At 44.8% G+C, this 25,564-nt stretch overlaps 1 protein-coding gene across 3 annotated transcripts in view; it reads right to left on the bottom strand.

The window, feature by feature from the left end:
* cibar1 (CBY1 interacting BAR domain containing 1) overlaps window positions 1-23,716 on the bottom strand; it is a 39,585-nt gene extending 15,869 nt beyond the window's left edge. For 2 of the 3 annotated variants that reach the window (XR_016488636.1, XR_016488637.1), the window contains exons 1-6: window positions 23,494-23,716; window positions 22,984-23,218; window positions 22,706-22,774; window positions 21,236-21,337; window positions 19,396-19,679; window positions 17,025-17,135 (exon numbers count right to left, since the gene is read on the bottom strand). Coding sequence is in view for 1 of the 3 variants with exons in the window: in XM_021572802.3 (XP_021428477.1) it covers window positions 17,025-17,138; window positions 19,396-19,500; window positions 19,674-19,679; window positions 21,236-21,337; window positions 22,706-22,774; window positions 22,984-23,218; window positions 23,494-23,522 (660 nt within the window). In the remaining 2 variants the exon portion in view is untranslated. Of the gene's footprint in view, window positions 1-17,024; window positions 17,139-19,395; window positions 19,680-21,235; window positions 21,338-22,705; window positions 22,775-22,983; window positions 23,219-23,493 lie in introns of all 3 variants that reach the window. The other variant, XM_021572802.3, reaches the window with a different exon arrangement.
* Window positions 23,717-25,564: the final 1,848 nt, after the last annotated feature.

The following is a 25,564-nucleotide window of genomic DNA, read 5'->3' as shown; positions in this document are numbered from 1 at the left end:
GTAGCTGATGCCTTGGCTAATGGGGATCCATAATAAACCTCAGGAAGAGTAGCTGATGCCTTGGCTAATGGGGATCCATAATAAACCTCAGGAAGAGTAGCTGATGCCTTGGCTAATGGGGATCCATAATAAACCTCAGGAAGAGTAGCTGATGCCTTGGCTAATGGGGATCCATAATAAACCCCAGGAAGAGTAGCTGATGCCTTGGCTAATGGGGATCCATAAAAAATACAAATACAAAGCCAAAATACAAATTCAATACAGGCTACAACTGTGGATGGTGTGCACTCCTCGGGTATCCCATGCTACTGTAAAAAGTAAATAAATAAATAAAATTGGCAGGAAATTGGCTGCTAAATACTACTTATAGCCAATATCGACGAGGCAAATATTATTTGAATCGGTGTAATTTATTTGAGATGTAGCTAAACTAAAAAGAGGAACTTTCCTCGGGCCAGGCAGAAGCAGTGTAACTCTTCATCAGCATAAATCCAAAATATTTATGAGAAAACAACATCACCACTATGTGCAATTCAAAGACCAGAGCCAGCTAGTTGTCGTCGATGACAGATCAGGTTCAAATAACCTAAACATGTTTTAAGGTCGGGAACAGACTTGCACGGCCGAAAGTGAGTGATCAAGCTGCCGTGCTAGCTGTTGAGCATTTTGAACCTGTAAACTTTCCAGCAACCAAAAGACAGCAAGCTACTGTAGTTATTTGGCTAACTATTTTCCAATTAGGCATTCAAATCATAACCTAGATAGCTAAGGTTTCATACTAGCTTCATTTAGCCTGCATAGATTATACTTTTTTGCATTGTTTGTTGCTCTGAAATGCTAGCTAACTAGCGATGCAATTCTAAACTGGCTAGCTAGCTAGCTGCCCATCCAACTAGCAAACAATAGGCAGTTAGCTAGATAAATATTACAGAAGAGAGTACAGAAGAGACATTCTTCAAGTCAAAGTTGGATATTAGTAGTGCTGTAGTAAAGGATATATTATAGAGCCAGATAAGCAGCATGTTAATTTCAAGCAAAACACATGCTCCAAGATCGCATAGCAGTTCAGACGTCTTTTGTCCTCGTCTTGTCGTGTCCTGTATATATATATATTTACAACTTTTTTCACATACATTTTATTTTTATTTTCCATCAACTCATCTTCTAAACACTCTCCTGCGACCAGCCTCACCAATTTATATTTATAAAAAATTATTATTTACCTCAGATCTGTAATCCTCCAAGAAGCTAGCCAGAAACTCCAAGAAGCTAGCCAGAAACTAGCCAGAAGCTAGCCAGGAGCTAGCCCAGAAGCTAATCCAGAAGCTAATCAGAAGCTAGTTAGCTTCTTTACTGGCAAATCGTTAGTATTCAGCTAACCACGGTTTGTGGTCATCAGCTATCCTTTAGCTCGAAAATCTATCGGCAGTTTTGTACGGCGCAGCGCGGCTCGGAACGGAACATACCGGACCAATTTTTCTCTCCATGTCCCTGGATTTCAACTGCTCTCTGGACATTCATACCCGGATCTCACAGCTATCTAGCTGCTATCCGTGTGACAGTCGGCTTTCGTCGATTCCGGAGCAAACATCGATTGTTCCGGTGCTAGCCAGCTCCGTCAATCACTCCTGAGTTCCATCATTCACACCTGGGCTGCAGTCACCTATCCGGACCCGTTTCACTGCCTACGCGGAGCCCCACCGGGCCTTCACAACTGGACTGCCGACGTTATCTACCTGAAGGAGATCCGGCTGGCTCCTCTGTCGCGACGTTACCTGAACGCCCATCTGCGGCCCGCTAACCGTTAGCTGTCTTACCGGCTGCTATCTGAATAGACAATCGGACAATTTATTTATTTTTATTATTATTATGTTTTCTTCTCGGGCCTCTATAACTATATCTATTGTTCTTATTTTTGTTGTTGTTGTGTGATTTGGATTAATCCCCTCTACCTCACGGAACCCCACTAATCTACTGACCAAACGCAAGAGGTGGCTAACAACAGACTCCATCCTATGCTAGCTTGCTACCGGTTGGCTTGGCTAGCTGTCTAAATCGCCGTGACCCTCAACCAACCTCTCCACTCACTGGACCCTTTTGATCACTCGACTAAGCATGCCTCTCCTTAATGTCAATATGTCTTGTCCATTGCTGTTCTGGTTAGTGTTTATTGGCTTATTTCACTGTAGAGCCTCTAGTCCTGCTCACTATACCTTATCCAACCTATTAGTTCCACCACCCACACATGCAATGACATCTCCTGGTTTCAATGATGTTTCTAGAGACAATATCTCTCTCTTCATCACTCAATACCTAGGTTTACCTCCACTGTATTCACATCCTACCTTACCTTTGTCTGTACATTATACCTTGATGCTATTTTATCGCCCCCAGAAACCTCCTTTTACTCTCTGTTCCAGACGTTCTAGACGACCAATTCTTATTGCTTTTAGTCGCACCCTTATTCTACTCCTCCTATGTTCCTCTGGCGATGTAGAGGTGAATCCAGGCCCTGCAGTGCCTAGCTCCACTCCTATTCCCCAGGCGCTCTCTTTTGACGACTTCTGTAACCGTAATAGCCTTGGTTTCATGCATGTTAACATTAGAAGCCTCCTCCCTAAGTTTGTTCTATTCACTGCTTTAGCACACTCTGCCAACCCGGATGTTCTAGCTGTGTCTGAATCCTGGCTTAGGAAGACCACCAAAAATTCAGACATTTTAATTCCAAACTACAACATTTTCAGACAAGATAGAACTGCCAAAGGGGGCGGTGTTGCAATCTACTGCAAAGATAGCCTGCAGAGTTCTGTCCTACTATCCAGGTCTGTACCCAAGCAATTTGAACTTCTACTTTTAAAAATCCACCTCTCTAAAAACAAGTCTCTCACCGTTGCCGCCTGCTATAGACCACCCTCTGCCCCCAGCTGTGCTCTGGACACCATATGTGAACTGATTGCCCCCCATCTATCTTCAGAGCTCGTGCTGCTAGTCGACCTAAACTGGAACATGCTTAACACCCCAGCCATCCTACAATCTAAACTTGATGCCCTCAATCTCACACAAATTATCAATGAACCTACCAGGTACCTCCCCAAAGCCTTAAACATGGGCACCCTCATAGATATCATCCTAACCAACTTCCCCTCTAAATACACCTCTGCTGTCTTCAACCAAGATCTCAGCGATCACTGCCTCATTGCCTGCATCCGTAATGGGTCAGCGGTCAAACGACCTCCTCTCATCACTGTAAAACGCTCCCTGAAACACTTCAGCGAGCAGGCCTTTCTAATCGACCTGGCCGGGGTATCCTGGAAGGATATTGACCTCATCCCGTCAGTAGAGGATGCCTGGATATTTTTTTTAAATGCCTTCCTAACCATCTTAAATAAACATGCCCCATTCAAGAAATTTAGAACCAGGAACAGATATAGCCCTTGGTTCTCCCCAGACCTGACTGCCCTTAACCAACACAAAAACATCCTATGGCGTTCTGCATTAGCATCGAACAGCCCCCGTGATATGCAGCTGTTCAGGGAAGCTAGAAACCATTATACACAGGCAGTTAGAAAAGCCAAGGCTAGCTTTTTCAAGCAGAAATTTGCTTCTTGCAACACTAACTCAAAAAAGTTCTGGGACACTGTAAAGTCCATGGAGAATAAGAACACCTCCTCCCAGCTGCCCACTGCACTGAAGATAGGAAACACTGTCACCACTGATAAATCCACCATAATTGAAAATTTCAATAAGCATTTTTCTACTGCTGGCCATGCTTTCCACCTGGCTACTCCTACCCCTGTCAACAGCACTGCACCCCCAACAGCAACTCGCCCAAGCCTTCCCCATTTCTCCTTCTCCCAAATCCATTCAGCTGATGTTCTGAAAGAGCTGCAAAATCTGGACCCCTACAAATCAGCCGGGCTAGACAATCTGGACCCTTTCTTTCTAAAATTATCTGCCGAAATTGTTGCCACCCCTATTACTAGCCTGTTCAACCTCTCTTTCGTGTCGTCTGAGATTCCCAAAGATTGGAAAGCAGCTGCGGTCATCCCCCTCTTCAAAGGGGGGGACACTCTTGACCCAAACTGCTACAGACCTATATCTATCCTACCATGCCTTTCTAAGGTCTTCGAAAGCCAAGTCAACAAACAGATTACCGACCATTTTGAATCTCACCATACCTTCTCTGCTATGCAATCTGGTTTCAGAGCTGGTCATGGGTGCACCTCAGCCACGCTCAAGGTCCTAAACGATATCTTAACCGCCATCGATAAGAAACATTACTGTGCAGCCGTATTCATTGATCTGGCCAAGGCTTTCGACTCTGTCAATCACCACATCCTCATCGGCAGACTCAACAGCCTTGGTTTCTCAAATGATTGCCTCGCCTGGTTCACCAACTACTTCTCTGATAGAGTTCAGTGTGTCAAATCGGAGGGTCTGTTGTCCGGACCTCTGGCAGTCTCTATGGGGGTGCCACAGGGTTCAATTCTTGGACCGACTCTCTTCTCTGTATACATCAATGAGGTCGCTCTTGCTGCTGGTGAGTCTCTGATCCACCTCTACGCAGACGACACCATTCTGTATACTTCCGGCCCTTCTTTGGACACTGTGTTAACAACCCTCCAGGCAAGCTTCAATGCCATACAACTCTCCTTCCGTGGCCTCCAATTGCTCTTAAATACAAGTAAAACTAAATGCATGCTCTTCAACCGATCGCTACCTGCACCTACCCGCCTGTCCAACATCACTACTCTGGACGGCTCTGACTTAGAATACGTGGACAACTACAAATACTTAGGTGTCTGGTTAGACTGTAAACTCTCCTTCCAGACCCATATCAAACATCTCCAATCCAAAGTTAAATCTAGAATTGGCTTCCTATTTCGCAACAAAGCATCCTTCACTCATGCTGCCAAACATACCCTTGTAAAACTGACCATCCTACCAATCCTCGACTTTGGCGATGTAATTTACAAAATAGCCTCCAATACCCTACTCAACAAATTGGATGCAGTCTATCACAGTGCAATCCGTTTTGTCACCAAAGCCCCATATACTACCCACCATTGCGACCTGTACGCTCTCGTTGGCTGGCCCTCGCTTCATACTCGTCGTCAAACCCACTGGCTCCATGTCATCTACAAGACCCTGCTAGGTAAAGTCCCCCCTTATCTCAGCTCGCTGGTCACCATAGCATCTCCCACCTGTAGCACACGCTCCAGCAGGTATATCTCTCTAGTCACCCCCAAAACCAATTCTTTCTTTGGCCGCCTCTCTTTCCAGTTCTCTGCTGCCAATGACTGGAACGAACTACAAAAATCTCTGAAACTGGAAACACTTATCTCCCTCACTAGCTTTAAGCACCAACTGTCAGAGCAGCTCACAGATTACTGCACCTGTACATAGCCCACCTATAATTTAGCCCTATCAACTACCTCTTTCCCAACTGTATTTAATTTATTTATTTATTTTGCTCCTTTGCACCCCATTATTTTTATTTCTACTTTGCACATTCTTCCATTGCAAAACTACCATTCCAGTGTTTTACTTGCTATATTGTATTTACCTTGCCACCAAGGCCTTTTTTGCCTTTACCTCCCTTCTCACCTCATTTGCTCACATTGTATATAGACTTGTTTATACTTTATTATTGACTGTATGTTTGTTTTACTCCATGTGTAACTCTGTGTTGTTGTATCTGTCGAACTGCTTTGCTTTATCTTGGCCAGGTCGCAATTGTAAATGAGAACTTGTTCTCAACTTGCCTACCTGGTTAAATAAAGGTGAAATAAATAAAAAAATTAAAAAAATGCAAGTCAATGGGTATGGAAATTGTACGGAGGAAAACAGGTTCATAATGTTACGAAACGTTCTTTACCCTTCGTGGTCGTTGCTAAGCCAAACAATGGGCCTTGTGTCATTGACGATACAAACTTTCTTCAATAGCAAAGCATCATCCTCTGCCCTTCCTTCAGGATCTGTAGCTAATCATACAATTATAAGAAAAGAAACACTATGCACACAAATGAGAAAATATTGTGCAAGCAAGGAGCCCAGTAATCAAACTGACAATCCAATTACACCTCAGTATAAAACCAACCAACCAGTTAAAAGTATGTCCCCAGAAACCACTAGGTGTGTTAATTAAGGACTCATCGGGGGAGAATGCATTCCATTCCACTAAGTCCTTGGTAGCATCCCAAATGGCAACCTATTCCCTATTTAGTGCACCACTTTTGACCAGAGCCATATGTAAAGATAGTGCACTATATAGGGAGTCATTTAGGTCAAAGCCCTTGATCAGGTCTAGCTAGAAGCTTGTTGTCATTTGTGCTCATAGAATGAATCAAATCTCCCATTGCTCACAAGGTGAGTCACTCAAACAGGTTATCCAGGGTACCAGTTTCATTTGATATGAACGGATGATGTGAATGGCAGAAAAACAAAACAAAAAGTACGGTGGGAAAGATAGCTATCTGCTGCAGAATGAACATGCTTTCATGACACAACTACTGTATAGATAGATAAAACATAGTCATTGTTGGCTTGGGTGTCAGTCAAACAGCTCAAAGCCATGGATTAACAACAGTGCTATAATGTTGGGTCGTGTCCAGTAGGGAGAAACGTTTTGAACACTGAGTGAAACCAGGGAGGCATTAAAAAATAAGAAAATGGAACACCGTTTTTGGTTCTGTTGCAACACGTTTTGCTACAGTGTTGAACATGACCCTGGTCTGCCCATTACCCCATAGCACCAGACATACTGCAGACATGGAGTAGTGGGAAGTAACCCTTAGACGCTGATCTTGGGTGGGTTTTCTATTTCCCCAACTAGTGGTTAAGGTTAAGATTGGGGGAGGGGAAGCCAAGCATCAGAACCTGTATTCACAACGCGTCTCAGAGTAGTGCTGATCTAGGATCAGGCCCCCACTGTCCTTGTTATCTGATTCATTAGGATCCACAACGCGTCTCAGAGTAGTGCTGATCTAGGATCAGGCCCCCACTGTCCATGTAATCTGATTCATTAGGATCCACAACGCGTCTCAGAGTAGTGCTGATCTAGGATCAGGCTCCCACTGTCCATGTAATCTGATTCATTAGGATCCACAACGCGTCTCAGAGTAGTACTGATCTAGGATCAGGCCCCCACTGTCCATGTAATCTGATTCATTAGGATCCACAACGCGTCTCAGAGTAGTGCTGATCTAGGATCAGGCTCCCACTGTCCATGTAATCTGATTCATTAGGATCCACAACGCGTCTCAGAGTAGTGCTGATCTAGGATCAGGCTCCCACTGTCCATGTAATCTGATTCATTAGGATCCACAACGCGTCTCAGAGTAGTGCTGATCTAGGATCAGGCCCCCACTGTCCATGTAATCTGATTCATTAGGATCCACAACGCGTCTCAGAGTAGTGCTGATCTAGGATCAGGCCCCCACTGTCCATGTAATCTGATTCATTAGGATCCACAACGCGTCTCAGAGTAGTGCTGATCTAGGATCAGGCCCCCACTGTCCATGTAATCTGATTCATTAGGATCCACAACGCGTCTCAGAGTAGTGCTGATCTAGGATCAGGCTCCCACTGTCCATGTAATCTGATTCATTAGGATCCACAACGCGTCTCAGAGTAGTGCTGATCTAGGATCAGGCTCCCACTGTCCATGTAATCTGATTCATTAGGATCCACAACGCGTCTCAGAGTAGTGCTGATCTAGGATCAGGCCCCCACTGTCCATGTAATCTGATTCATTAGGATCCACAACGCGTCTCAGAGTAGTGCTGATCTAGGATCAGGCCCCCACTGTCCATGTAATCTGATTCATTAGGATCCACAACGCGTCTCAGAGTAGTGCTGATCTAGGATCAGGCCCCCACTGTCCATGTAATCTGATTCATTAGGATCCACAACGCGTCTCAGAGTAGTGCTGATCTAGGATCAGGCTCCCACTGTCCATGTAATCTGATTCATTAGGATCCACAACGCGTCTCAGAGTTGAGAATGGAAACATTTTCCTCTTATGGGTAAAAATAAAAAGATAGGCTTTGTGAAATCTTCATGCACATTTCACTTATAACCACGAGGCTACTAAATAATCTCATTTTTATTTATTATTATTTCATTAACCTAGGCAACATCACGTTATTTCAGAGTATCGCTTTGGAGCGCAATATCACGTTGTTAAAAAAAAAAAGTGTGTGGGAAATAGAAGGCAGCCGTATAAATGAGAAGACCTTTCAAACATTATCGACTTGATGCCTACTGAAGTGATTTAGTTGTTGAACAAGACCGACGCGTGTGTTGGCACGTATAACGGTAATACTGTCATAATTCAGATTCAGTGCAATATGCCTATCACATTATTCAAAATATGAGAATTTGTAAAAAAAATAAAAAATACGAAAAAGTGTTATAACCCATACCTCCAGATCCTCCTCTTCCTCTCCTATAACCTCCAGATCCTCCTCTTCCTCTCCTATAACCTCCAGATCCTCCTCTTCCTCTCCTATAACCTCCAGATCCTCCTCTTCCTCTCCTATAACCTCCAGATCCTCCTCTTCCTCTCCTATAACCTCCAGATCCTCCTCTTCCTCTCCTATAACCTCCAGATCCTCCTCTTCCTCTCCTATAACCTCCAGATCCTCCTCTTCCTTTCCTATAACCTCCAGATCCTCCTCTTCCTCTCCTATAACCTCCAGATCCTCCTCTTCCTCTCCTATAACCTCCAGATCCTCCTCTTCCTCTCCTATAACCTCCAGATCCTCCTCTTCCTTTCCTATAACCTCCAGATCCTCCTCTTCCTCTCCTATAACCTCCAGATCCTCCCCTTCCTCTCCTATAACCTCCAGATCCTCCTCTTCCTTTCCTATAACCTCCAGATCCTCCTCTTCCTCTCCTATAACCTCCAGATCCTCCTCTTCCTCTCCTATAACCTCCAGATCCTCCTCTTCCTTTCCTATAACCTCCAGATCCTCCTCTTCCTCTCCTATAACCTCCAGATCCTCCTCTTCCTCTCCTATAACCTCAAGATCCTCCTCTTCCTCTCCTATAACCTCAAGATCCTCCTCTTCCTCTCCTATAACCCATACCTCCAGATCCTACTCTTCCTCTCCTATAACCTCCAGATCCTCCTCTTCCTCTCCTATAACCCATACATCCAGATCCTCCTCTTCCTCTCCTATAACCTCCAGATCCTCCTCGTCCTCTCCTTTAACCCATACCTCCAGATCCTCCTCTTCCTCTCCTATAACCCATACCTCCAGATCCTCCACTTCCTCTCCTATAACCCATACCTCCAGATCCTCCTCGTCCTCTCCTTTAACCCATACCTCCAGATCCTCCTCTTCCTCTCCTATAACCTCCAGATCCTCCTCTTCCTCTCCTTTAACCCATACCTCCAGATCCTCCTCTTCCTCTCCTTTAACCCATACCTCCAGATCCTCCTCTTCCTCTCCTTTAACCCATACCTCCAGATCCTCCTCTTCCTCTCCTTTAACCCATACCTCCAGATCCTCCTCTTCCTCTCCTTTAACCCATACCTCCAGATCCTCCTCTTCCTCTCCTTTAACCTCCAGATCCTCCTCTTCCTCTCCTTTAACCTCCAGATCCTCCTCTTCCTCTCCTTTAACCTCCAGATCCTCCTCTTCCTCTCCTATAACCTCCAGATCCTCCTCTTCCTCTCCTATAACCTCCAGATCCTCCTCTTCCTCTCCGATAACCTCCAGATCCTCCTCTTCCTCTCCTATAACCTCCAGATCCTCCTCTTCCTCTCCGATAACCTCCAGATCCTCCTCTTCCTCTCCTATAACCTCCAGATCCTCCTCTTCCTCTCCTATAACCTCCAGATCCTCCTCTTCCTCTCCTATAACCTCCAGATCCTCCACTTCATCTCCTATAACCTCCAGATCCTCCTCTTCCTCTCCTATAACCTCCAGATCCTCCTCTTCCTCTCCTATAACCTCCAGATCCTCCTCTTCCTCTCCTATAACCTCCAGATCCTCCTCTTCCCCTCCTATAACCTCCAGATCCTCCTCTTCCTCTCCTATAACCTTCAGATCCTCCTCTTCCTCTCCTATAACCCATACCTCCAGATCCTCCACTTCCTCTCCTATAACCCATACCTCCAGATCCTCCTCGTCCTCTCCTTTAACCCATACCTCCAGATCCTCCTCTTCCTCTCCTATAACCTCCAGATCCTCCTCTTCCTCTCCTTTAACCCATACCTCCAGATCCTCCGCTTCCTCTCCTTTAACCCATACCTCCAGATCCTCCTCTTCCTCTCCTTTAACCCATACCTCCAGATCCTCCTCTTCCTCTCCTTTAACCCATACCTCCAGATCCTCCTCTTCCTCTCCTTTAACCCATACCTCCAGATCCTCCTCTTCCTCTCCTTTAACCTCCAGATCCTCCTCTTCCTCTCCTTTAACCTCCAGATCCTCCTCTTCCTCTCCTATAACCTCCAGATCCTCCTCTTCCTCTCCTATAACCTCCAGATCCTCCTCTTCCTCTCCTATAACCTCCAGATCCTCCTCTTCCTCTCCGATAACCTCCAAATCCTCCTCTTCCTCTCCTATAACCTCCAGATCCTCCTCTTCCTCTCCTATAACCTCCAGATCCTCCTCTTCCTCTCCTATAACCTCCAGATCCTCCTCTTCCTCTCCTATAACCTCCAGATCCTCCTCTTCCTCTCCTATAACCTCCAGATCCTCCACTTCATCTCCTATAACCTCCAGATCCTCCTCTTCCTCTCCTATAACCTCCAGATCCTCCTCTTCCTCTCCTATAACCTCCAGATCCTCCTCTTCCTCTCCTATAACCTCCAGATCCTCCTCTTCCCCTCCTATAACCTCCAGATCCTCCTCTTCCTCTCCTATAACCTTCAGATCCTCCTCTTCCTCTCCTATAACCTCCAGATCCTCCTCTTCCTCTCCTATAACCTCCAGATCCTCCTCTTCCTCTCCTATAACCTCCAGATCCTCCTCTTCCTCTCCTATAACCTCCAGATCCTCCTCTTCCCCTCCTATAACCTCCAGATCCTCCTCTTCCTCTCCTATAACCTCCAGATCCTCCTCTTCCTCTCCTATAACCTCCAGATCCTCCACTTCATCTCCTATAACCTCCAGATCCTCCACTTCATCTCCTATAACCTCCAGATCCTCCTCTTCCTCTCCTATAACCTCCAGATCCTCCTCTTCCTCTCCTATAACCTCCAGATCCTCCTCTTCCTCTCCTATAACCTCCAGATCCTCCTCTTCCCCTCCTATAACCTCCAGATCCTCCTCTTCCTCTCCTATAACCTTCAGATCCTCCTCTTCCTCTCCTATAACCCATACCTCCAGATCCTCCACTTCCTCTCCTATAACCCATACCTCCAGATCCTCCTCGTCCTCTCCTTTAACCCATACCTCCAGATCCTCCTCTTCCTCTCCTATAACCTCCAGATCCTCCTCTTCCTCTCCTTTAACCCATACCTCCAGATCCTCCGCTTCCTCTCCTTTAACCCATACCTCCAGATCCTCCTCTTCCTCTCCTTTAACCCATACCTCCAGATCCTCCTCTTCCTCTCCTTTAACCCATACCTCCAGATCCTCCTCTTCCTCTCCTTTAACCCATACCTCCAGATCCTCCTCTTCCTCTCCTTTAACCTCCAGATCCTCCTCTTCCTCTCCTTTAACCTCCAGATCCTCCTCTTCCTCTCCTATAACCTCCAGATCCTCCTCTTCCTCTCCTATAACCTCCAGATCCTCCTCTTCCTCTCCTATAACCTCCAGATCCTCCTCTTCCTCTCCGATAACCTCCAAATCCTCCTCTTCCTCTCCTATAACCTCCAGATCCTCCTCTTCCTCTCCTATAACCTCCAGATCCTCCTCTTCCTCTCCTATAACCTCCAGATCCTCCTCTTCCTCTCCTATAACCTCCAGATCCTCCTCTTCCTCTCCTATAACCTCCAGATCCTCCTCTTCCTCTCCTATAACCTCCAGATCCTCCACTTCATCTCCTATAACCTCCAGATCCTCCTCTTCCTCTCCTATAACCTCCAGATCCTCCTCTTCCTCTCCTATAACCTCCAGATCCTCCTCTTCCTCTCCTATAACCTCCAGATCCTCCTCTTCCCCTCCTATAACCTCCAGATCCTCCTCTTCCTCTCCTATAACCTTCAGATCCTCCTCTTCCTCTCCTATAACCTCCAGATCCTCCTCTTCCTCTCCTATAACCTCCAGATCCTCCTCTTCCTCTCCTATAACCTCCAGATCCTCCTCTTCCTCTCCTATAACCTCCAGATCCTCCTCTTCCCCTCCTATAACCTCCAGATCCTCCTCTTCCTCTCCTATAACCTCCAGATCCTCCTCTTCCTCTCCTATAACCTCCAGATCCTCCACTTCATCTCCTATAACCTCCAGATCCTCCTCTTCCTCTCCTATAACCTCCAGATCCTCCTCTTCCTCTCCTATAACCTCCAGATCCTCCTCTTCCTCTCCTTTAACCCATACCTCCAGATCCTCCTCTTCCTCTCCTTTAACCCATACCTCCAGATCCTCCTCTTCCTCTCCTTTAACCCATACCTCCAGATCCTCCTCTTCCTCTCCTTTAACCCATACCTCCAGATCCTCCTCTTCCTCTCCTTTAACCCATACCTCCAGATCCTCCTCTTCCTCTCCTTTAACCTCCAGATCCTCCTCTTCCTTTCCTATAACCTCCAGATCCTCCTCTTCCTCTCCTTTAACCTCCAGATCCTCCTCTTCCTCTCCTATAACCTCCAGATCCTCCCCTTCCTCTCCTATAACCTCCAGATCCTCCTCTTCCTTTACTATAACCTCCAGATCCTCCTCTTCCTCTCCTATAACCTCCAGATCCTCCTCTTCCTCTCCTATAACCTCCAGATCCTCCTCTTCCTTTCCTATAACCTCCAGATCCTCCTCTTCCTCTCCTATAACCTCCAGATCCTCCTCTTCCTCTCCTATAACCTCAAGATCCTCCTCTTCCTCTCCTATAACCTCAAGATCCTCCTCTTCCTCTCCTATAACCCATACCTCCAGATCCTACTCTTCCTCTCCTATAACCTCCAGATCCTCCTCTTCCTCTCCTATAACCCATACATCCAGATCCTCCTCTTCCTCTCCTATAACCTCCAGATCCTCCTCGTCCTCTCCTTTAACCCATACCTCCAGATCCTCCTCTTCCTCTCCTATAACCCATACCTCCAGATCCTCCTCTTCCTCTCCTTTAACCCATACCTCCAGATCCTCCTCTTCCTCTCCTTTAACCTCCAGATCCTCCTCTTCCTTTCCTATAACCTCCAGATCCTCCTCTTCCTCTCCTTTAACCTCCAGATCCTCCTCTTCCTCTCCTATAACCTCCAGATCCTCCCCTTCCTCTCCTATAACCTCCAGATCCTCCTCTTCCTTTACTATAACCTCCAGATCCTCCTCTTCCTCTCCTATAACCTCCAGATCCTCCTCTTCCTCTCCTATAACCTCCAGATCCTCCTCTTCCTTTCCTATAACCTCCAGATCCTCCTCTTCCTCTCCTATAACCTCCAGATCCTCCTCTTCCTCTCCTATAACCTCAAGATCCTCCTCTTCCTCTCCTATAACCTCAAGATCCTCCTCTTCCTCTCCTATAACCCATACCTCCAGATCCTACTCTTCCTCTCCTATAACCTCCAGATCCTCCTCTTCCTCTCCTATAACCCATACATCCAGATCCTCCTCTTCCTCTCCTATAACCTCCAGATCCTCCTCGTCCTCTCCTTTAACCCATACCTCCAGATCCTCCTCTTCCTCTCCTATAACCCATACCTCCAGATCCTCCACTTCCTCTCCTATAACCCATACCTCCAGATCCTCCTCGTCCTCTCCTTTAACCCATACCTCCAGATCCTCCTCTTCCTCTCCTATAACCTCCAGATCCTCCTCTTCCTCTCCTTTAACCCATACCTCCAGATCCTCCTCTTCCTCTCCTTTAACCCATACCTCCAGATCCTCCTCTTCCTCTCCTTTAACCCATACCTCCAGATCCTCCTCTTCCTCTCCTTTAACCCATACCTCCAGATCCTCCTCTTCCTCTCCTTTAACCCATACCTCCAGATCCTCCTCTTCCTCTCCTTTAACCTCCAGATCCTCCTCTTCCTCTCCTTTAACCTCCAGATCCTCCTCTTCCTCTCCTTTAACCTCCAGATCCTCCTCTTCCTCTCCTATAACCTCCAGATCCTCCTCTTCCTCTCCTATAACCTCCAGATCCTCCTCTTCCTCTCCGATAACCTCCAGATCCTCCTCTTCCTCTCCTATAACCTCCAGATCCTCCTCTTCCTCTCCGATAACCTCCAGATCCTCCTCTTCCTCTCCTATAACCTCCAGATCCTCCTCTTCCTCTCCTATAACCTCCAGATCCTCCTCTTCCTCTCCTATAACCTCCAGATCCTCCACTTCATCTCCTATAACCTCCAGATCCTCCTCTTCCTCTCCTATAACCTCCAGATCCTCCTCTTCCTCTCCTATAACCTCCAGATCCTCCTCTTCCTCTCCTATAACCTCCAGATCCTCCTCTTCCCCTCCTATAACCTCCAGATCCTCCTCTTCCTCTCCTATAACCTTCAGATCCTCCTCTTCCTCTCCTATAACCCATACCTCCAGATCCTCCACTTCCTCTCCTATAACCCATACCTCCAGATCCTCCTCGTCCTCTCCTTTAACCCATACCTCCAGATCCTCCTCTTCCTCTCCTATAACCTCCAGATCCTCCTCTTCCTCTCCTTTAACCCATACCTCCAGATCCTCCTCTTCCTCTCCTTTAACCCATACCTCCAGATCCTCCTCTTCCTCTCCTTTAACCCATACCTCCAGATCCTCCTCTTCCTCTCCTTTAACCCATACCTCCAGATCCTCCTCTTCCTCTCCTATAACCTCCAGATCCTCCTCTTCCTCTCCTATAACCTCCAGATCCTCCACTTCATCTCCTATAACCTCCAGATCCTCCTCTTCCTCTCCTATAACCTCCAGATCCTCCTCTTCCTCTCCTATAACCTCCAGATCCTCCTCTTCCTCTCCTTTAACCCATACCTCCAGATCCTCCTCTTCCTCTCCTTTAACCCATACCTCCAGATCCTCCTCTTCCTCTCCTTTAACCCATACCTCCAGATCCTCCTCTTCCTCTCCTTTAACCCATACCTCCAGATCCTCCTCTTCCTCTCCTTTAACCTCCAGATCCTCCTCTTCCTCTCCTTTAACCTCCAGATCCTCCTCTTCCTCTCCTTTAACCTCCAGATCCTCCTCTTCCTCTCCTTTAACCTCCAGATCCTCCTCTTCCTCTCCTATAACCTCCAGATCCTCCTCTTCCTCTCCTATAACCTCCAGATCCTCCTCTTCCTCTCCGATAACCTCCAGATCCTCCTCTTCCTCTCCTATAACCTCCAGATCCTCCTCTTCCTCTCCGATAACCTCCAGATCCTCCTCTTCCTCTCCTATAACCTCCAGATCCTCCTCTTCCTCTCCTATAACCTCCAGATCCTCCTCTTCCTCTCCTATAACCTCCAGATCCTCCACTTCATCTCCTATAACCTCCAGATCCTCCTCTTCCTCTCCTATAACCTCCAGATCCTCCTCTTCCTCTCCTATAACCTCCAGATCCTCCTCTTCCTCTCCTATAACCTCCAGATCCTCCTCTTCCCCTCCTATAACCTCCAGATCCTCCTCTTCCTCTCCTATAACCTTCAGATCCTCCTCTTCCTCTCCTATAACCCATACCTCCAGATCCTCCACTTCCTCTCCTATAACCCATACCTCCAGATCCTCCTCGTCCTCTCCTTTAACCCATACCTCCAGATCCTCCTCTTCCTCTCCTATAACCTCCAGATCCTCCTCTTCCTCTCCTTTAACCCATACCTCCAGATCCTCCTCTTCCTCTCCTTTAACCCATACCTCCAGATCCTCCTCTTCCTCTCCTTTAACCCATACCTCCAGATCCTCCTCTTCCTCTCCTTTAACCCATACCTCCAGATCCTCCTCTTCCTCTCCTTTAACCTCCAGATCCTCCTCTTCCTCTCCTTTAACCTCCAGATCCTCCTCTTCCTCTCCTTTAACCTCCAGATCCTCCTCTTCCTCTCCTATAACCTCCAGATCCTCCTCTTCCTCTCCTATAACCTCCAGATCCTCCTCTTCCTCTCCTATAACCTCCAGATCCTCCTCTTCCTCTCCGATAACCTCCAGATCCTCCTCTTCCTCTCCTATAACCTCCAGATCCTCCTCTTCCTCTCCTATAACCTCCAGATCCTCCTCTTCCTCTCCTATAACCTCCAGATCCTCCTCTTCCTCTCCTATAACCTCCAGATCCTCCTCTTCCTCTCCTATAACCTCCAGATCCTCCACTTCATCTCCTATAACCTCCAGATCCTCCTCTTCCTCTCCTATAACCTCCAGATCCTCCTCTTCCTCTCCTATAACCTCCAGATCCTCCTCTTCCTCTCCTATAACCTCCAGATCCTCCTCTTCCCCTCCTATAACCTCCAGATCCTCCTCTTCCTCTCCTATAACCTTCAGATCCTCCTCTTCCTCTCCTATAACCTCCAGATCCTCCTCTTCCTCTCCTATAACCTCCAGATCCTCCTCTTCCTCTCCTATAACCTCCAGATCCTCCTCTTCCTCTCCTATAACCTCCAGATCCTCCTCTTCCCCTCCTATAACCTCCAGATCCTCCTCTTCCTCTCCTATAACCTCCAGATCCTCCTCTTCCTCTCCTATAACCTCCAGATCCTCCACTTCATCTCCTATAACCTCCAGATCCTCCTCTTCCTCTCCTATAACCTCCAGATCCTCCTCTTCCTCTCCTATAACCTCCAGATCCTCCTCTTCCTCTCCTATAACCTCCAGATCCTCCTCTTCCCCTCCTATAACCTCCAGATCCTCCTCTTCCTCTCCTATAACCTTCAGATCCTCCTCTTCCTCTCCTATAACCTCCAGATCCTCCTCTTCCTCTCCTATAACTCATACCTCCAGATCCTCCTCTTCCTCTCCTATAACCCTTACCTCCAGATCCCCCTCTTCGTCTACGTTGTGTATGCTCTGGTAAGCTGTGGTGTACGCCTCCAACGCCTTAGCATGGAACGACATCTCCACCGTCAAAAACTCCCCAAAGATCTTCTACAGGGAGAGAGAGGAGAGTAAGAACAGTATCACAATACCTGACCACTGTGACTGACCAAAACTTAAGGAAATCTTTGACTATGTACAGACTCAGTGAGCATAGCCTTGCTATTGAGAAAGGCCGCCGTAGGCAGACATGGCTCTCAAGAGAAGAGAGGCTATGTGCTCACTGCCCACAAAATGAGGTGGAAACTGAGCTGCACTTCCTAACCTCATGCCCAATGTATGACCATATTAGAGGCACATACAGTGCCTTGCGAAAGTATTCGGCCCCCTTGAACTTTGCGACCTTTTGCCACATTTCAGGCTTCAAACAAAGATATAAAACTGTATTTTTTGTGAAGAATCAACAACAAGTGGGACACAATCATGAAGTGGAACGACATTTATTGGATATTTAAAACTTTTTTAGCAAATCAAAAACTGAAAAATTGGGCGTGCAAAATTATTCAGCCCCCTTAAGTTAATACTTTGTAGAGCCACCTTTTGCTGTGATTACAGCTGTAAGTCGCTTGGGGTATGTCTCTATCAGTTTTGCACATCGAGAGACTGACATTTTTTCCCATTCCTCCTTGCAAAACAGCTCGAGCTCAGTGAGGTTGGATGGAGAGCATTTGTGAACAGCAGTTTTCAGTTCTTTCCACAGATTCTCGATTGGATTCAGGTCTGGACTTTGACTTGGCCATTCTAACACCTGGATGTGTTTATTTTTGAACCATTCCATTGTAGATTTAGCTTTGTTTTGGATCATTGTCTTGTTGGAAGACAAATCTCCGTCCCAGTCTCAGGTCTTTTGCAGACTCCATCAGGTTTTCTTCCAGAATGGTCCTGTATTTGGCTCCATCCATCTTCCCATCAATTTTAACCATCTTCCCTGTCCCTGCTGAAGAAAAGCAGGCCCAAACCATGATGCTGCCACCACCATGTTTGACAGTGGGGATGGTGTGTTCAGCTGTGTTGCTTTTACGCCAAACATAACGTTTTGCATTGTTGCCAAAAAGTTCAATTTTGGTTTCATCTGACCAGAGCACCTTCTTCCACATGTTTGGTGTGTCTCCCAGGTGGCTTGTGGCAAACTTTAAACAACACTTTTTATGGATATCTTTAAGAAATGGCTTTCTTCTTGCCACTCTTCCATAAAGGCCAGATTTGTGCAATATACAACTGATTGTTGTCCTATGGACAGAGTCTCCCACCTCAGCTGTAGATCTCTGTAGTTCATCCAGAGTGATCATGGGCCTCTTGGCTGCATCTCTGATCAGTCTTCTCCTTGTATGAGCTGAAAGTTTAGAGGGACGGCCAGGTCTTGGTAGATTTGCAGTGGTCTGATACTCCTTCCATTTCAATATTATCGCTTGCACAGTGCTCCTTGGGATGTTTAAAGCTTGGGAAATCTTTTTGTATCCAAATCCGGCTTTAAACTTCTTCACAACAGTATCTCGGACCTGCCTGGTGTGTTCCTTGTTCTTCATGATGCTCTCTGCGCTTTTAACGGACCTCTGAGACTATCACAGTGCAGGTGCATTTATACGGAGACTTGATTACACACAGGTGGATTTTATTTATCATCATTAGTCATTTTGGTCAACATTGGATCATTCAGAGATCCTCACTGAACTTCTGGAGACAGTTTGCTGCACTGAAAGTAAAGGGGCTGAATAATTTTGCACGCCCAATCTTTCAGTTTTTGATTTGTTAAAAAAGTTTGAAATATCCAATAAATGTCGTTCCACTTCATGATTGTGTCCCACTTGTTGTTGATTCTTCACAAAAAAATACAGTTTTATATCTTTCTGTTTGAAGCCTGAAATGTGGCAAAAGGTCGCAAAGTTCAAGGGGGCCGAATACTTTCGCAAGGCACTGTATTTCACTCAGATTACACAGACCCACAAATAACTCGAAAACAAACCCAATTTTGATAAACTCCCATATCTACTGGGTGAAACAACACAGTGTGCCATCACAGCAGCAAGATTTGTGACCTGTTGCCACGAGAAAAGGGCAACCAGTGAAGAACAAACACCATTGTAAATCCAACCCATATTTATGTTTATTTTCACTTTTGTTCTTTAACTATTTGCACATAATATTACATTTATAATGTCTTTATTGTTTTGGAACTTTTGTGAGTGTCATGTTCACTGTTAATATGTATTGTTTATTTAACTTTGTTTATCTACCTCACTTGCTTTGGCAATGTTAACATATGTTTCCCATGCCCATAAATCCCTTCAATTGAAATTGAGAGATAGACCTTGATATCTTGTATTTTCTGCTTTTCAAACGCGTCTATTGTCTCCTCCAGTTGTCGTGTCGTGCGCGTGGCGTCCATCGTGGCTCTCTGCAGGTCGCTTTCAGCCTGTTGTCATGACGACACAATGCGACACGTAACATACACTTCAAATCATATTCATAAATGGCTATTTGACTAAATAAATATGTCTCGGATAAAGAGATTTGTTGAAATAAATGACTATACTGGACCGCCATCATACAAAACCAGAGCTCCAGAATCAGAAGACAGACACCCACCTGGGACTGTTGGTATCATTAAGGGATTTAGGACATGAGCATCTTTCACCTGTCTTTAATATAGTTATGAATAACAGTGACAGCAATCAACATACTAGTGTTTAGTCTCATCCCATTGACCTTACTAGTGTTTAGTCTCATCCCAATGACCTTACTAGTGTTTAGTCTCATCCCATTGACCTTACTAGTCTCATCCCATTGACCTTACTAGTGTTTAGTCTCATCCCATTGACCTTACTACTCTCATCCCATTGACCTTACTAGTGTTTAGTCTCATCCCATTGACCTTACTACTCTCATCCCATTGACCTTACTAGTGTTTAGTCTCATCCCATTGACCTTACTACTCTCATCCCATTGACCTTACTAGTGTTTAGTCTCATCCCATTGACCTTACTAGTCTCATCCCATTGACCTTACTAGTGTTTAGTCTCATCCCATTGACCTTACTACTCTCATCCCATTGACCTTACTAGTGTTTAGTCTCATCCCATTGACCTTACTACTCTCATCCCATTGACCTTACTAGTGTTTAGTCTCATCCCATTGACCTTACTACTCTCATCCCATTGACCTTACTAGTGTTTAGTCTCATCCCAATGACCTTACTAGTGTTTAGTCTCATCCCATTGAGCTTACTAGTCTCATCCCATTGACCTTACTAGTGTTTAGTCTCATCCCATTGACCTTACTACTCTCATCCCATTGACCTTACTAGTGTTTAGTCTCATCCCATTGACCTTACTACTCTCATCCCATTGACCTTACTAGTGTTTAGTCTCATCCCATTGACCTTACTACTCTCATCCCATTGACCTTACTAGTGTTTAGTCTCATCCCAATGACCTTACTAGTGTTTAGTCTCATCCCATTGAGCTTACTAGTCTCATCACAACTTCAAACATCTGCTATCTGAGCAGCTAACAGATCGCTGCAGCTGTACATAGTCAATCGGTAAATAACCCACCCAATTTTACCTACCTCATCCCCATACTGTTTTTATTTATTTACTTTTCTGCTCTTTTGCACACCAGTATCTCTACCTGCACATGACCATCTGATAATGTATCACTCCAGTGTTAATCTGCTAAATTGTAATTATTCGCCTACCACCTCATGCCTTTTGAACACAATGTATATAGACTCATTTTTTTTTCTACTGTGTTACTGACTTGTTAATTGTTTACCATGTGTAACTCTGTGTTGTTGTCTGTTCACACTGCTTTGCTTTATCTTGGCCAGGTCGCAGTTGTAAATGAGAACTTGTTCTCAACTAGCCTACCTGGTTAAATAAAGGTGAAATAAAAATAAATAAAATAAAAATCCCATTGACCTTACTAGTCTCATCCCAATGACTTTACTAGTCTCATCCCATTGACTTTACTAGTGTTTAGTCTCATCCCATTGACCTTACTGGTGTTTAGTCTCATCCCATTGACCTTACTGGTGTTTAGTCTCATCCCAATGACCTTACTAGTCTCATCCCATTGACCTTACTAGTCTTTAGTCTCATCCCATTGACATTACTAGTGTTTAGTCTCATGCCAGAGCAATAAGGATACAATGATCTGTCTGTCAGAGGGGTTTCTCTGTCTCATTCTCTCCAGCTGCTGCATCTGTTTAGACTCCCTGTTCCTGGCACTCTGACTGGTCTTCAGGTCCTCCTGTCAATCAGAGGTGCATGTTGAGGTAGCTGGGGTTAGTGTCTCAAATCACACCCTATTCCCTGTATAGTGCACTAGTTTTGACCAGGAATCTATGGGTGCTGGACAACAGTAGTGAACTATATAAGGGAATATGGTGTCATTTGGGACCCACTTTATACATATTTCAATAAATTACGATTTAAATTCAAATCAAAGCAAGATCCAATCAACTGTAGAATACAGCCAGGTCACAGTAAGATCCAACCAACTGTAGAATACAGCCAGGTCACAGTAAGATCCAACCAACACTAGAATACAGCCAGGTCACAGTAAGATCCAACCAACTGTAGAATACAGCCAGGTCACAGTAAGATCCAACCAACTGTAGAATACAGCCAGGTCACAGTAAGATCCAACCAACTGTAGAATACAGCCAGGTCACAGTAAGATCCAACCAACTGTAGAATACAGCCAGGTCACAGTAAGATCCAACCAACTGTAGAATACAGCCAGGTCACAGTAAGATCCAACCAACTGTAGAATACAGCCAGGTCACAGTAAGATCCAACCAACTGTAGAATACAGCCAGGTCACAGTAAGATCCAACCAACTGTAGAATACAGCCAGGTCAAAGCAAGATCCAATCAACTGTAGAATACAGCCAGGTCACAGTAAGATCCAACCAACTGTAGAATACAGCCAGGTCACAGTAAGATCCAATCAACTGTAGAATACAGCCAGGTCACAGTAAAATCCAACCAACTGTAGAATACAACCAGGTCACAGTAAAACATGGATTTAAATGAATCACCAACATAATGGGTCAATCATATAAAAGTGGTAAATTGCATGAAGTTTTAAATGCATTGTCATTACTACAGTGTGGTGCCAGGTCAACAACCTGTCCTACAACGTTGAGGAAGCCTATAGGGAGGTCAGAGACCTGGCCGTGCGGTGCCAGGACAAGCATTTCACTGATAGTCTACACCTGTTTACGAAGCATGTGACAATTAAAATGTTATTTGAGGAATCTAATTTCATTGGTCCTCAACTCATGGCTCAGTTTCATTCAGGGTAAGCGGAGTTAGCCGTGTGCTAGCCTGCCCCAGAACAGGACCGTTCTGAAGGATTTGTTGCCATAGAAATGTACCTGGCTAAAAGGTGAGCCACTTTCATATGACCGCTTATCCCGAGTTGAACTCAGAGTTGACCAAAGTTACCTTGCTAACTCCTCAAACCTGCTCGTATGATACCCCTCCGGTGTGCAACAGACTTTCTGTTCTGTTGACACAACAAGATAGAGGATAACTGTCACCCAAAACAGTAGGCCAGAACAGAAAAACGACCAGCAGTCTTATCCAAATATGGGAAAGGACTGTATCTTACCCTTTTAAGTTTAACAACACTTCCATAGCTTTTCAAAGGCTCTACCACTTTGGCTTCAAGCCTCTCCACCTGCAAATACATTGGGAATATCAAAGTTACTTAGTTAATCGATTCCTGAGAGGATTTGAAATCATAGGTAGCTAGATTAGAAGATAAAAATACCTGCAGATGAAACATTATCAATAGAAGTCTGTACTATTTTCAATAACAACCATATTTATATAATGTATCCATTTTGATTGAAAATGATAAGACAATATTATGGTGCGTAGGCTTACCTCTGCTTGACGATAATCCTGAACTTTGGCAAGGTTGTCTGCAAACTGTTTCATACCCCTCTGCAGATTTGGCGTTTCTGTCTCCGCATAGATGCTGATCTCTCTGACCAGTAGGTCTGCCTTGTCCCGTAACCTCGCCGTTTTACGCACGTAGGCGGCGAACAGTTGGCACATCTCTCCAAAGTGCTTCTCCGTGTTGGTGATGTTCTCCTGGATCTGTCTGGTCTGGCTGTCTCTGTGATGGGAACATCCGGGTAACTTTAGCTAGCTAGCTAACCTGGTTAAAGTTAACTGAAGTTACATAGCTAGACAAACTATCATATAAACACTGATATCAAGCTAAAAGTTTAACGCAATAGCTAGCCAGCTGGTTCAATAATTGAAGAGAAGGTTAGCTAACTAACAAATCACTAAACAGTTATATAAATCAAGAATTCTGCACGATGTCTAACGTCTTTACGAAAGCTAACGTTAGTTTGCTCTGTCTTGCAAGTTGTAAACATGCCTTACCTTGCCCTTGCATCCGGAGTCCGGCTCATAACTGCAGAGTAAAAAGTGGTAACGCGATCCGGTATAAAACAATGCTACGATGCAGATAAGCTTCTGATCCAGCAGTTAGGTAACGTTAGCTAGCTAACGGGTGAGTGGGATTGATTTGCTCGTGTAATAAACTAGCAAGCTTCACGTCCGGGAGCCGTTTCCATGGAGAGGATTCTTTCCGGTAGAGTATGATGGGAAATGGAGGCACCCAGGAGGAGCTCTGTCACTGCCTACATTTTATGGACATCAACTGCATGTGTGCATTTCTTTGTCTTGTTTTTACTAAAGAATTCTAACTTTTAAACAATGAATTTATTATTCTAGTTATTTCAGATGTATCGTCATTAGTTGGTTTTAGGCTACACAACTCCTTATAATAACAGATGGGGATATTGCCTTTAATTAATCATGGACCATCTAAAATTCTTGAGTTATATCTAGTGGAACTAACATTACTCTCCACCACTAGTGACAAGAACATTTTATGAATTATAGGCCTACCTGTTGCTGACGTGTTAACTGGCTCGTCCTGAAGTCCTATTATCCACACCAATCCAAAGACCGAGGTAAAGTTGGTTTTATATTCAACAGACATTCAACAGGCATTCGCCAAAAACCATTTACAAATGTAAAAATCAACAACTAATTGACCGTTTGTCACAATCATCAAACTAGATATGATTTCTATAAATGTCTAGTATACTTTTACAACCTTTTGTTATGAGAAAATATTCCAGTTTTGATTGAAATGCATAATATCTATGATGCCATTTAAAGGGGTATACATCAATAACTAATTCACTGTTTGTCACAGAGCTATCAAACTAGGTATGATCTATTCTATAAATGTCTAGTATAATTTTACAACCTTTGTGTTGCGGAAAAATTCCAGGTTTTAATTTTGTAGAAATACATACAATCTGTAAAATGCCATTTTAAAATATATAAATCAATAACTAATTCACTGTTTGTCACGGAAACATCAAACTAGGTATGATTTATTCTATAAATGTCTAGCATACTTTTACAACTTTTGTTCTAGGTGAAAATTCCAGTTTTTATTTGATAGAGGCATGTAGTCCGTCTAGAGGGCGTGTGGTCTGTCTAGAGGCATGTAGTCCGTCTAGAGGGCGTGTGGTCAAAGTTCTAACCAGTCTGTTACACCCTATTAGAAGGGGCCTGGCATAAAATGCTGCATCTTCAGTCATATTAAATTAGATTACAGAAAAAACTACGCTACGGGATGAAGGTGTCAGGCCTGACTAACAAAGAAGACGAGTGGATGGATCAAGAGGACACAACCAAGAGGATCAACACGGACCTTCCACAGTGGCGATAAGGAAAACTAAGACTGAACCATAACACACACTACCATTCAAAAGTGGATTTATTATATATTATATATAACAATAATAATATATATTATTATTTATTATAAATCAAGTTTATTTTTCACATTCGCCGAATACAACAGACCTTACAGTGAAATACTTACAAGCCCTTAACCAACAATGCAGTTCAACAAGAGTTAAGCAAATATTTAACAAATAAACTAAAGCACAAAAATACAACCAGATCAATCAAAAAGTAACACAAGAAATGTACATGACAATGTGGAGGCTATATACAGGGTATTACGGTACAGAGTCAATGTGGAGGCTATATACAGGGTGTTACGGTACAGAGTCAATGTGGAGGCTATATACAGGGGGTACCGGTACAGAGTCAATGTGGAGGCTATATACAGGGTGTTACGGTACAGAGTCAATGTGGAGGCTATATACAGGGTATTACGGTACAGAGTCAATGTGGAGGCTATATACAGGGTGTTACGGTACAGAGTCAATGTGGAGGCTATATACAGGGGGTACCGGTACAGAGTCAATGTGGAGGCTATATACAGGGGGTACCGGTACAGAGTCAATGTGGAGGCTATATACAGGGTGTTACGGTACAGAGTCAATGTGGAGGCTATATACAGGGGGTACCGGTACAGAGTCAATGTGGAGGCTATATACAGGGTGTTACGGTACAGAGTCAA

Source organism: Oncorhynchus mykiss, chromosome 18, assembly GCF_057628025.1.
Source record: "Oncorhynchus mykiss isolate SJ-2025 chromosome 18, ASM5762802v1, whole genome shotgun sequence".
Taxonomy (NCBI): Eukaryota; Metazoa; Chordata; class Actinopteri; order Salmoniformes; family Salmonidae; genus Oncorhynchus; species Oncorhynchus mykiss.
This window is presented reverse-complemented; position numbering and strand designations above follow the sequence as displayed.